The 13,592-nt window shown below is 34.4% G+C and overlaps 1 protein-coding gene across 1 annotated transcript in view; it reads right to left on the minus strand.

Annotated features, from left to right (window-relative positions):
• ZNF804B (zinc finger protein 804B) overlaps positions 1–13,592 on the minus strand; it is a 562,419-nt gene that overhangs the window by 62,412 nt on the left and 486,415 nt on the right. Inside the window, exon 2 of the mRNA XM_074266595.1 lies at positions 9,762–9,905. Coding sequence (XP_074122696.1) covers positions 9,762–9,905 — 144 coding nt within the window. The remainder of the gene's footprint in view (positions 1–9,761; positions 9,906–13,592) is intronic.

Raw genomic sequence — 13,592 nt, forward strand, 5'->3', positions numbered from 1 at the left:
TTTAAAATTGAATTTGTTATAATTTCATGGACACTACTACAGTTGAGGATCACCCAAAGGGTGAAGACAGATGCATATAAATAAGCATAAGCAGACATCACCATATCACAAAGAAAAGAATTACTCCAGAAAAGTATTATAAAAAAGATGTCATCAAAGAAATTTATGATTGAAAAAGATGATGATGCAGTCATGTTGAGAAAGAAAGAGAATGCATAGCGTTCATATATTATTGCTATCTTTTTGATAGAGGAGAATTCAAGGAAGCTCTTCAGCACGTTGGACAGAGACCTGTGGAGAAGACATGGGTGATTATGGAGAGTTCACAGGAAAAGAATGGTTGGATTGAAATTGGTATCACTGAAAGGAATACTCACACTGATGAAACCACATATGCACTGGATTATTGGGCTGGAAATAAGTTGTGCATTGCCTGATATGAGCTAGACACCCAGCTAAGAACCCTTTCACAACTATCTCATTTAATCCTCATAACAAGCTTGTGAGGTAGGAGTTATTATCTCTATTTTATAAATAAGGAGACTGAAGAAGCAAAAGGAAGTCAATGACCTGTCACACAATTAGTAAGTGCCTGAGGCTAGATTTGAACTCAGATAATCTTGATTCTAGGTCCAGTGTTCTAAATATTGCACCATCTAACTATCTCAGAATACTGGAACATTTGCACTACAGTGTGTTTATGTTTGGGTAATTTAAGATAAGTGAAAGACTCTACCCATAATTCTGGTCAAAAGAAGTCAGAAATTGTCTTGCACTGGAAATACTTTCTCTTTGCAACCAGGGTAAGTGTAATATTAGCAATGTGTAGGAAACCAGAAGACACAAACTGTAGGTTAAATATTATCATCCTATCTCACATTTACATGTCATTTAAGTGATGATGATGATAATGATGGAAACTTTGAGATATATCCTGATTTTCATAAGGGGAAACTGAGACTTACAGAATTTAAGTGAGCTGCCCATAGCCATGCAACCAGTAAATGTCAAAGATAAAATTCAGGCCAGGTTTCCCGACTTGGAGGAAATGACTTTTGTCAGTGTTTTATATAGTCCCTTTCTACTCTGTGCTTATATGAATATTATTTGGTTTTACTTGCAAACCGTATAGGACTATGAGAAGACCAGTCATTCATACTGATGCTTCAACTATAGGACAAACTGAACTTGGAATCAGAAAAAAAAAACTTTCTAATAATTGGTGTTGTCCAAGAGTAGGATTTGGGCAACCAGATCACACAGGCTATAAAGTGCCAGGTCTGAAGTAAAGAAGACCTAAATCCAAATCTAGTTTCAGAAATTTAATTGCTAGGCAAGTCATTTATCTCTGTTTGCCTCGCTTTCTCAGATGTAAAATGAGCAGGAGAAGGAAATGGCAAATCACTCCAATATTGTTGCCAAGAAAACTCCAAATGGGGGTCAACAACAACAAAGACTAGGATGTGCAGTCTGGAAGGGAGTTGTTCTGCTCACTATGGGGTAAGTGGTGACTTTGTTCTCATGGGAAGTCTTGGCAAAGACTGGTCAACTATATCAGTCATGAAGAAGACTGAAAAGATCGAACAACATAGATCTAGAGGTTGGCGAGGTGGCTAGAAAGCCAGGGCTGGAGTCAGCAATACCTGAGTTGAAACCTGCCTTCAATGCTCACTTACTGAATGGCCTAGGCAAGTCACTTAATCTATGCTTTAGTTTTCTCAATCATAAACTGGACATCATAATGGCATGGACCTCCCAAGGTTATTGTGAGAATCAAAAGAAACAATACTGGTAAAGTATTTGGCACAATGACTGGTATATACTAAGTGCCATATAAATTCTAATTATGACATTATTATTAAATCACTTTCAATTTTTGAGAGGTTGTCTGATCAACTATATATTACACTATAATAATGTGTATATTAATAGTGCTTCAGTTTCCTTTTCTGTAATCAGAGTAATACCTCAAAGTTTCTATCATTTTAGCTTATCTCACAAGGAAAACACTTAAGTGACATACAAATGTGAGATAGAATGATAATAGTTAATCTGCAGTTGATGTCTTCTGGTTTCTTATGTATTGATAATTGCTTTATTTGCAAAGAGAAAATATTTCCAATGTTGGACAATTTCTGATGTCCTTTGACCAGAATTGAGGGTAATTTTTCATTATCTAAAATATCCCAAATATAAACACATTGTAGTATGAATGTTCCAATAATCTGAGGTGATTAGATGGTAGAGTATTTAAAACTTAATATATGTACATTAATACAATTAATTAGTAGGTATTAATTTATGTGTATTATATATATATGTAAATATAGAGTGTATTTGTTAATGTATAATTCATAATATTGCACAAATTATCAGCATTACATTTTTAAAAAGATTTGTATGGGAAAAGATATCTAAACCCCAATTGATCACCCCCTTAATTGAATATTATATGTCTAGAGTAAATGTTCATTCTATTACAGAATCTGGAAAATGCCTTGGAACTCATTGCAATAGGACTATATTACACACAAAGAGATATGTGACTGTGGGCATTTGCATATATGTCTGAGAATTATTTTACAATGGGCTAATGTCTAATTATTGCTCAAATATTCAGTGTCAAGAACACAGGAAAATTCCCCTTGAACTGCAAACAGTTTAAAACTTGATCAAAGCAGTGATTCTAGAGACAATCACAAAATCAATTGGGATAATTGCAGGTGGATGTTTTCTCCCATGTTTCTCCCCATTGAACATTACAATTTTGGGGGAGGAATGGTTAATTCTGATCATTAGTCAATGATTTATCATGAGCTGGAGCACAGGCTCCTATCTTTCATTTTCAGAGATAAAACTACCAAAGCTTATGTGCACAGGCTACTAAAACTAGAGCATCATCAACAGTGTTTTGTTTTTTTTTCCCCCTTCTTGTCCATATACGAACACAGTTATTGGATTTACATCAGCAAGAAACATAGGGCTATGAAAAGATAAAAAATTTATATGGTTCCCCTCAGCTACCACAAAAGTTGTATAGATGACAATATTTTTTACAGTGGCTATCACTGTGTCATTCAACAATGACAATTGATGTATGAAGGCTGCAATGGGATCTGTTGCTGAGGAGACTGCACACTCTATTTCCCAACCATATACTACACAGTCACTTCTCTTTACAATAGGATGCATCAGTCATTAGGGATATGGGTGAGAGAAAGAATGACGCAGCATAATCCAACCTCACTAAAGTTTGTCTTTCTAACAGTAGAATATATCCCAATCTATGCTTCTCTAACTTCTTCTTTGCCTTCTTTATTTGGGTGAATGGAGTAATGTTGGTAACATAGAGACATTATATTCTCTGGATAAAAAAGTATAGAAAGTTATTTCTAGCTGAGGCTCAAGTTTCATTGATAATACTGAGAATCTTCCCCATACAGGAAAATGGAATAAAGCTAAGAGTAAATGAGGATAAAAGGGAAGACAATGGCCTTGGAAGGAATCCTAACTTATATGAACACAACATTTATTTTTTCAAATATAACATGGGAATACCCCTTCCTCTCTTTCTCTTTTTTGGAATGTTACCTCTTATTTTGTCCGATCCCTTGAAGATGAGTAACCAATTACAGTTGCCATTTTATTTCAGTATACAAAGATGCACAGAATCAGGGTCTGGAAATGTTTGACTGTCTCACTGTTATGGAGTCAGGAAGAGGATGAATTATAAAAGGTGACACCAAAAGAGGGAGTTCAAGTAACAGGAAGAAAATCAGGAGAGTGTGATGTCTCAGAAGCCAATAGAGGAAGGAATGGGAAACCGAGCTATTTAAAAGAACTTTGTAGAAAGGTTGACCACCAATAAGTGGATCTCTGATTGTGGAATTTCAGGAATCAGTGAGTAAGATATATTTTGGGTATGCAAGAATCCCTAAAGCAACTTAGAATCTTAGGATTAGATATTCAGAAATAAAAGTAGCATTAGAGGTCAGTGAATTCAGATCCCTCTTATTACATATAAGGAAATGAGGCGAGAAGAAGTTAAATTACTTTCTTGAAGTCACATAGTTATCAAACATCTGAAGTGAGATTAAAATCCATACTTTCTTGCCTTCAGATCCAACACTTTTTTCCTCTATGTTGTCATAAAATACTTAATTTTTTAGTGCCAAAAGCTGAAAATCCTCCCTAACGAAAACTACTTACCTCTAAAAGATAATTTCTCCTTTTCCTCACCTGGCACTGAATGATTAGCTTGGTAAAGTTAATTTATCTCAGGAATGAATCCTTAGAAGAAGGGAATACACAGCACTTTATTTCCTTTTCCTCATCAAAGAATCAAATATAAAGTAAGGAATGTTTTTTAGTTAGTATTGTATTCTCAGATAAGAGCAATTGATAAAAAAGAAAAAAAAAGAGATGACCTTCTGGATCAGGAATGGCAATTTAAATAAATTTGTCATCAAGATAAAACTACTAATCTAAATGGACAAAACAAAGGAAAACCCATTATTTGCTATAAAGCAATTCTGTCAAGTACATTTCAGAAGACTGAAAGCTTATCTTCCTGAAATCCTGTGGGATAAAACTATCCACAGTGAGGGACAAAGTACAGAAATTTAAAGATTCAAGCAAGAAATCTTTTTTTTTTTTTTTTTTTTTGCCACTGCCCTCCATCTCCCAAGAGTATCATATAGTAAGAAATTAGAGGGAGGACAAAGCAGGTGAATTTATTCTAAAGTTGAAAGAAAATGAATCTGAGTTCAGAAAAAAACAGTAGAAGTGTACCTACTATAAAGGCAAGTCAAAATTAGAACATAAAATGTATCCATTTTCAGTGGAAGTAACAGGAGAATGAAGTAAGTGTTATGATCATACATCTAGGAATAGATGATCAAATGTAATATTCTATTAATAGTTCACTGATGATTTATTTCTTTATTCTTAGAGATAGACTTATAAAATTAAAGCCAGAAGCATGCCCATTCTGCTTTCTGCCTGGAATTCTTTCCCAAATCTTCACCTGTCCACATCATTCTCATCCTTCAAAGTTGAGTTCAACTTCTATCTTTTCTGTGAAATCATCCAATACTACTTCAGCCAACAATGATCTCTTATTTCTCTCAGCTAAGGTCATTCATTAATTGTCTTGCTGACTTGGAAACAACATATAAATGGCCTCAGTATATTTCTATATTACTATTCAGTGAATTTCTGTTCAACTCTTCAACCTAAATGAGAAGATAGCTTGTTGAAGATATTGGAGAAAGGATTCTATGTCAGTCACAGGTTAAATGGTCTCTTTGGTCCCTTTGAATCTGAGATTCTGTAATTGGGTTAATACAGTAAATGTATTATCAACTTTTATCACCAAAGCATATCACTGAAGAGCTTATGCAAATTCCATAGCTTTTAGTATATGGGTTCTGTTCATTCCATTGTTATAAAATTATTACCCTCATTAAACTTTATATAGATTAAACTTTATATAGATTGTCAAGGGCTTTTTCCAGATCCTTACACCTATAGGTACTCAAAGAAATTAAATCTTGGAAACCAAGATCATAGAAGTAGAATACAACAGTAATTAATCTTAAATAATGGTAGGAGAAATACTATTGCTATATGGTAAAAGATTGGTGTAACATTCAACTCAGGCATTATAGAACTATAACAAAACATAAGTCATTACTGTATGAGAACTGGGCATGGTTAAAAGCAATGTTGAATGAAATAGAGGAAAAAAATTGGCAAAAATAATTTTTTAACATCTTCAGAGTACAAGAAAAGAGAATATATTCAAAATGTTTTTTATATAAATCAATAGGGTCACTAACTGATATTATACAACATTTATCAGGGAAAAATTAAACGTATAAGTATTTGATTATATAGCAGATATTAATGATGGAATTGGGCTACTAAAAGAAGAAATATAGCTCTATGGCGGTACTAGACCTTTTATACCTAGAAAAATATAGGGGAATTTTTTTATTTTTTTAATTTTTTTTATAGAAACTGAACTTATGTAAAACTGTCTATGTACAAGAATTAATAGTTCTGGGTATGAGCAAATATAACAGATCTTATAATTTTTATACCTAGATTGGGCAATTTCTCAGGAATCATAAGGAAGAAACTAAATTAACAAATCCAAATTGTTAGGGAATAGAAACATGTTCATAGACTCTGGGCCAAGTATCAGTAGCAGATTTTTATTTCCACTGCTTTTAAATCATAGTATTTAGTATTGGTCTAAATCTAGTCTAAGGCTAAGAAGATGATATGTTGATAACTAATATTGTGATTCATTCATTTATTCATCATTAACTATGTATTAGTTTTTTGCAAGACAGTAAACTAAGTAAAATAAAAAACTTCACAACTTCTTTGAGCTTTCCAGAGTATTTTATCTATGTTGCTGTTCAGTTGTGTCTCAGTTATGTTTGACTCTTTTTGACTCCCATTGTGCAGAAGATACTAGAGTAGTTTGTCATTTCTTTCTCCAGCTCATTTTACAGATGAGAAAACTGAGGTAAACAGAGTAAAGTGACTTGCTCAGGATCACATAGCTAGTAAGTATCTGAGATTGGTTTTGAACTGAGGAAGATGAGTCTTCCTAACTCCAGATCTGACACTTTATCCACTCATCCACCTAAATCCTTTATTTGCGGTCAGGATACTGTTTTAGAATCCAAGCTCTGACACATGGAAACCCATGTAAACTGAAAAAATCATCATTTCTTAAATTCTCCATTGTCATAACTACAAAATGGTAACACTAATATTTACACCATCTATCTCCATGCTAATATAGCTTTTACAAATCTTAAAACACATTACAAAAATAAATTATTACTTTTGTTATCTGTCATTTCATTGCTGTTCCAGGTTGTTGTCTGAGAGAACAGTTTGGTTGGATTGATCTGATATTTAACAACTGGCAATGAAGTTCAACTGGTTATCTATTTAAAATAATAAATATAAAGAACTTTATATCTTTCTCCCTTCTTGCCTTCCTCATTTCTTCCTTCCTTTTTTCTTCCTCCATTCCTTCTATTTGCATTTCTTGTAGTTACAAATTATTCCCTATATTGCTTAGAGCTTTCCAGTAATGAGATGGATTAGGCTCTCAAATGATAAGGTGCCCCTGGCTAGAAGTTATTCAAGAAGAATTAAATGATGTACAGGAAATCCCTGTATCAGGTGAGAGTTTATCTCCTACAACCACAAGGATCATCTTTAATGTCAAAATTCCATTGATTGGTTTTCATCCAATTAGTACAAATAATAATTCAACTCATGTTATCAGCTTGAACTACATGAAAGTCAATAAAACTCAACAAATGTGAAAATACAGAAGAAGCCAAATGTAAGAAGATGTTTTTACCTTGCTTATTATAGTGCCTTGATCTCAGTAGCCAATCAATAAATATTTGTTGAATGAATGAAAACAAGAATCACAGTACCAGGTAGAGATATTTCCTTTATGAAATTCCATTCTAAACATAGACAGAAGGTCATTTGTGTTCTTATTCCTTCTAGGATGAAGTTTTCTATCCTTTTACTCTAAGAGGCCATAGAGACACAAGACCAGACAAATGCTACAAATTGAGGCATCCCAGAGTAAAGTTAAGGAACATGGCAGGCTCCATGACTGCTGCTTTGTTAGAGTCCTGTGTTTCCCATGTCATTGAATGTGAGTTGCTGATGTGGAGCCAGGAAGCAGGTTAGAAGCAGAACCATTATCTGGCACCTGGGTACTAGTGGGCATTAAGTTCTGCCATGCTCTGTTCATCCATTGCTAATGTTTTAAATGGAAATTCACAGACAAGATAGTCCAGCCTGTTAATATCATTTTTTTCATATTTCTCTCTGATTCAAACACTCAACTAGACCCAACCCATGGCTATTTGGGGCCATGACTGGAACAGGAGAAAATTATAATAAATAACAGACAGCATGACCTGAATCCAACCACCCAGCTTATCCCTATTAATGGAACTAAATTCCTTCTATAGATCACAGGTCACTGCCCCCTAGATTCAGACATTGAAACAGGACGAAATCATTCCAAGCAGACCAGTATGGGGAGTACACAATCACATATTTTTAAGAATGGACCAGTTTGAATTCTGAGAGAATCCTGACACAGAAATGAACTACTTGAAGGGGAAAACAAATCCTTTTGTGAGACAAATGGAGATTATAGGGATTAGTCTCATGTGTGGAGAAGCTGAAAGCAAATGGCTTTTTGTATTATGACAGACAGTTTTATATACTAATTGAATGGGGAGCTGAGACAGTTGTTTTTTCTAATTTGAGATGAACCAGGCTTTGTATGGGGCAATGAGGGACTTCTGCCCCTCTTGAGTATAGTAGTATAAGTGCTATCCTTATAATTGTGTGAGGTAGGTAGCATAATATTATTTTCTCAAATATGCTCCTTCCTTTTCTCCTCTGACACTTCCACACCTTTAATACAGACCCTCATCATCTCATGCATCAATTACCACAAGAATCTGATAATGGGTTTGCCTGCCTCAAATCTCTCCCCATTCTAATTCTTTCTCTATTCACTGGGTAAAGTGATTTCCCTAAAACACAAACCTGATCATATCATCCTCTACTCAATAAACTCAATAAAATAAATATTGCCTCCAGGAGCAAATAAATGCTCCTGGAATGTCTGCTTGAACTTCAAAGACTTTCATAACCTAGCCCCCTCCTACTTTTCTAGATCTCTGGCCCCATTACCTCACACCCCAGACAAATACATACTCTTCTATCCAGTGACAAAATCCTAACTATTCCATGAACAAGACTGTCCATCTCTCAGCTCTGGGCATTCTCTGTGGCTGTTTCCCATGCTTTAAATGTTTTCTCTCCTCCATTCCAACTACGGACATTCCTAGCTTCCTTAAAGTCCCAACTAAAATCCCACCTTTGATAGGAAGCTTTTCCCTAAACACTCTTAATTCTAGTGCTTTCCCTGTTTATCCCACTTATGTCTTGGTTTTGTATACATTTGTTTGTATGTTATCTCCTCCAGTAGATTGTAAGCCCCTTGAAGTCAGGGACTAATTTTCACTATTTTTTTCTTCAGTTCAGGCACAGTGCCTGGCATATAGTAGGTACTTAATAAATATTTATTGAATTGAAGTGGCAGAATTGGGGTATAAACTCATATTAAGCACAAGGGTTCCAAGGATTTTACTTCAAAATGCTGATTTTTTGATATATATATTTATAATAATTTTATATTATATAATTTGCATTATGTTATATAGGATTATATATATTACATATCTTATATATATTTATAATAATTATGGAGAGATTACATAGAAACCATTTTTATTTTTGGAAGTTCTAGCTTTTGCTTTAAGCAATTAGCATATTTAGTAATTTGATAATAACATTTGATTTTTCTTATATTTTATATTTTCTTATATTTATTTCTTATATTTTATAGCCATTATGTGAACCCAGGTTATAAAGCTTCACAAGAAAGAAGAGTTCTAAAATATAATTCTACTTCCCTTAAACTTTAAACTTCTTTAGGGTCTGTTGAGTTATTACATCACACCTTATAGCTAAAGCACCTATTTGGAAACATTTGACATGCGATTAGAAAAATCAAACCCAAAGACAGTATTTTCTTCATAGATTTTCATGTAATTAAAAAGTTAGGTGACTTTTTTGGTGGCCTTGAACGGGTTAGTAAAACATGGCAGTTATACTCCATTCCCATTTACCTGCTTGTGGGCATGGTCGTAAGAATTAATGTGATTATCAAACTCCTGGTGCTTGTGGTATTGCTTGTCACACAACTCACAGTAGAAGTTGGCTTTGACATCTTCCAGAGCTTTGGCTGTGGTCTTCTCCTTTTCTGCATCATCCTGCAAAGACAGAGGTTCTGGTTAGAGTTCTTGATAGAGTTTTACACAAGCTGGATCTCAGATAATTAGCTGAATGAGTAACTCAGCTGTAATAAGGATTTGTACAATGGTGAGAAGCAACAGATCCTGAGAAACACCTTCTGAAGTTCACTTTTTTACAAACCCAGGACGATGGGGATATGAGTCAGATCACAACACCATCTTAATCAGCTATCTCCCACCACTTGGTCCCACTGCTTCTATGTGCCCCCTTCTTTTTTCTGGCATGACTCTACTCTCAGGCAGTGTCTCATTACCTCATACATGGAATAAGCTAAAGTCTCCATCCTTACTCCATCTTCCACTTAGCAATTAAATTGATAATCCTAAAGCACAAATCTAAACACATTACTTTCCTGTTGAACAAAATCCAGTTTCTTCCTACCATCTCCAGGATCAAATATAAAATTCTTTATAAAGTTTGAAATTTTTCCATAATTTGGTTCCCATCTTTTCAATCTCCTTACACTTTATTTGCCTATGATCCAGTCAGTAACACTGACCCACTTGCTCTTCTTCTCCCAGTATATTTTTTTCTTCTGTCATCATGCATATTCATTGGCTATTCATCATTCTTGGAACTTTCTCCCTTCTCATGTCAGCCTCCTGGCTTTCTTAAGTCTTGGGGGAGGGAGGGGACTGTTCCTGCCCCCAGTGAGCATACATTCTATTAAGAGACAAACATTTTCATGTATAAAAATATTAGAAACCTATATAAGATATAAGGATTTAATGTTATATGGTGAGAGGATTAAGACAGACCTGATATAAAAGGTAGAACAAAGGATTTTAAGAAAAACAGAGGGAAAAAAGTATATTCTAGCATTACAATATAACCAGGGCAAGGAAACATCCATTAATCTGTTCAGGTCCATATCTGTTTAACTTTCTATCTACCTATCTATTTAATGTTTCTATCTAACTAATCTATCTGTCTATCCATCCATTTATTTATCTACTTTAATTTGTATCTATGATTTTATCAGCATGGAAAATTCTCTGTGTTGAGAATCATTTCAACCATGAATATTGACAATTCATCTAAAACTTAGACTCATAGAGAATGTCCTCAGCCACTGACAGGCCACTGTAAACTTGACATGTGATCATATTGTTCTGCCTCAGTTCCCTGAATGGTTCTGCCTCAATCTTTCTGATGGCAACCTCCCTTCCTGACCATTAGAACTGATATAATTGGGGCTGGGAACGCTGACCACTAAATTCCATAGAGCCATAAAATACAGATGGTTAATGTCAGATCTGGGGGTATATCTCCTATCTCAGACTCAGTGGCTCTTAGCCTCCCAATTTATCAGAACTTATGATCCTTCCTTTCCCCCAACCTATCACTTTTATGTTCCATTCCTGGAAGTTCCCACTCACCAATGCTCAACCCCTGTCTGTCTTTGTTCTCCTGATTGGTGGAGCCCTATAAGAATCCCTGGAATTCTTCACTCCCTGCTGAATATTTTGAGATACAAGTCCAATTTAGTCACTGGGGGTAACATGGATCCTGTTTTGCCCCCAGTCCAGTCTCTCCCTCTAAATAAAATATTAAAAATTATCTAATCTCTATCTTGACTCAGTTTCTCTGGCATTACAACATGACCAGTATGTATTTGACGAACCAAGTCTTTCTCATTCCTAGGGTACCCATTTTAGAAAAATTAAAATAATATTTCTTCTGTGGACAGATTTCCACTCTGATATTCAATTTTTGATAGACTAACCAAGGTGATAAAAATGAGAGAGAATTTCATGTTCCCAAATAAAATGTAAGTCTCTGACCTTTTCCTTACCAGTAGAATGAAGGCAAGGGTGACCACTATTATTGTTAATTCTTTTGATGTATGGGTTGGACAAAATGTTCCTTTTAATTTTCTCATAAATATATGATTTTATTATTTTATTTTTGTCTCTACATGTCTAATATCTAGCATAGTGCCTTGGCCATGATGTGGGTATGATAATTTTTTGGCTGTATCATTCATTTGAACAATATAAAAGGGAAAGTGATAAAATAATGCTTTCCAAATATGAAATTTTTAGATGTATTCCTCTGATATTAATAACCTATGGGTTGTTTTCAATCTAGTCCTTTCAAACAATTCTCACTAATTACTAAATAAGACCAGTTTTAGTAGCTTATATTAACATAAGTAAATCATTTAAAATTAAAACTTTTTATTAAGCATTTTCAGTGACTCATAGAATGGTTGAAAAATGGATTATTCAATTAGTTTGATAGTTTTCTTAATAAAATTAATTTTAAATGATTTGGTAATAGTGATTCTTTTTCATTATTGCAATTTTGTGTGAATTCTCTAGTCATTATATTTCACAATTAATGTTTGGAAGAGTAGGGTTAGAAAAAAAAAAGTATGTTTTTCTATGCAGGGGATTTGATAGTTATAAAATCATACATTTGGAAAGAGAAAGAATCTTAGAAGACATCTAGTACAATCCTATCAATTAATGGGTGAAGAAATTGAGACCAACTTCACACACAGTGGAGTCAGGATTTAGTCTTTTGTCCCACAGTCTCACAGAAACAAAAGATTGTTGATTGAGTAAACAGAACTATAAGATCTTTGACTGAATTATTCACTTTTTCTTCAAAGTATCAAGTCACATAGACAAAGAAAGAATTTCTGACAGCCTCTGATACTGTATCAGGTTTTAGTTTGGGGTTATTCTACTCATTGAATGACCTCCGGAAGTCCCTTTGCAATGCTGTTTTTCAGCCTCTTCAGTATGAAACAGGATAAATGCTATTTAATCCTTCTCTTTACTCAGAGAAAAAGAGGAGTAATCACATTTTTCTAAACAATTATGAAATCTCCCGAGTCCCTTGGAGCCTTCAGAGATACAAGGTGGAGTTATCATTTCCAGTGATACTGAATATGTACTTAGATTATGAAACTGAAGTAACTGGAAATCAAATTCTGTACTTCATATTTCTTTGATAGTAATACCAGCTCAGAGCTTTGAGGATTGAATTCATATTTCTTACATAAAAGCCAAAATTTGACCTTTTACTCTTATATTCAAGGGACTACTTCAAGAATTTGAGCATAATCTAGCTTGGTCTATTACCCTGGCTCTCCAATAAAACTTGCTTGATCTTATACACACAAAGCAGGCATGGAGGGGAGAGAGGGGGAAAGAGAGAGACAGACAGACAGACAGACAGAGAGAGAGAGAGAGAGAGAGAGAGAGAGAGAGAGAGAGAGAGAGAGAGAGAGAGCAGATGAGAAATTTAGAACTAGAACCCATTTCTCTTCTGCAACATTTTACTCTAGGAAAGGACTTAGCTCAAGAAGGCTAAGGAAGTCTACCTAGGGAAGTCAGTGCAATAATGAACAGAGGGGAGGGGTCAAAGATTTTGGAGGAAATTAAGAGAAAAGCAATGGAAATTGGGAAAAGGTTCTAAAAAATCAAGCCAAAAAAAAAAGAAAAAAAAAGTAAAATGCTAACTAGTTAGAAGATAAATTGAGAAAGAAATTCATTATGCTAGAAGGAAAAAAGGAGGAAAATGAACCAAAATATCCTGATCAAATAGATAATTCTAAGGAATCTAAGGCTTGTAGGACAGCAGCAGCAAGTAACTCCAGAAGAAAAAAAGGAAGGAAGGAAAATAAGAGGAAG

Source organism: Sminthopsis crassicaudata, chromosome 5 (assembly GCF_048593235.1).
Source record: "Sminthopsis crassicaudata isolate SCR6 chromosome 5, ASM4859323v1, whole genome shotgun sequence".
In the NCBI taxonomy this organism is placed as follows: Eukaryota; Metazoa; Chordata; class Mammalia; order Dasyuromorphia; family Dasyuridae; genus Sminthopsis; species Sminthopsis crassicaudata.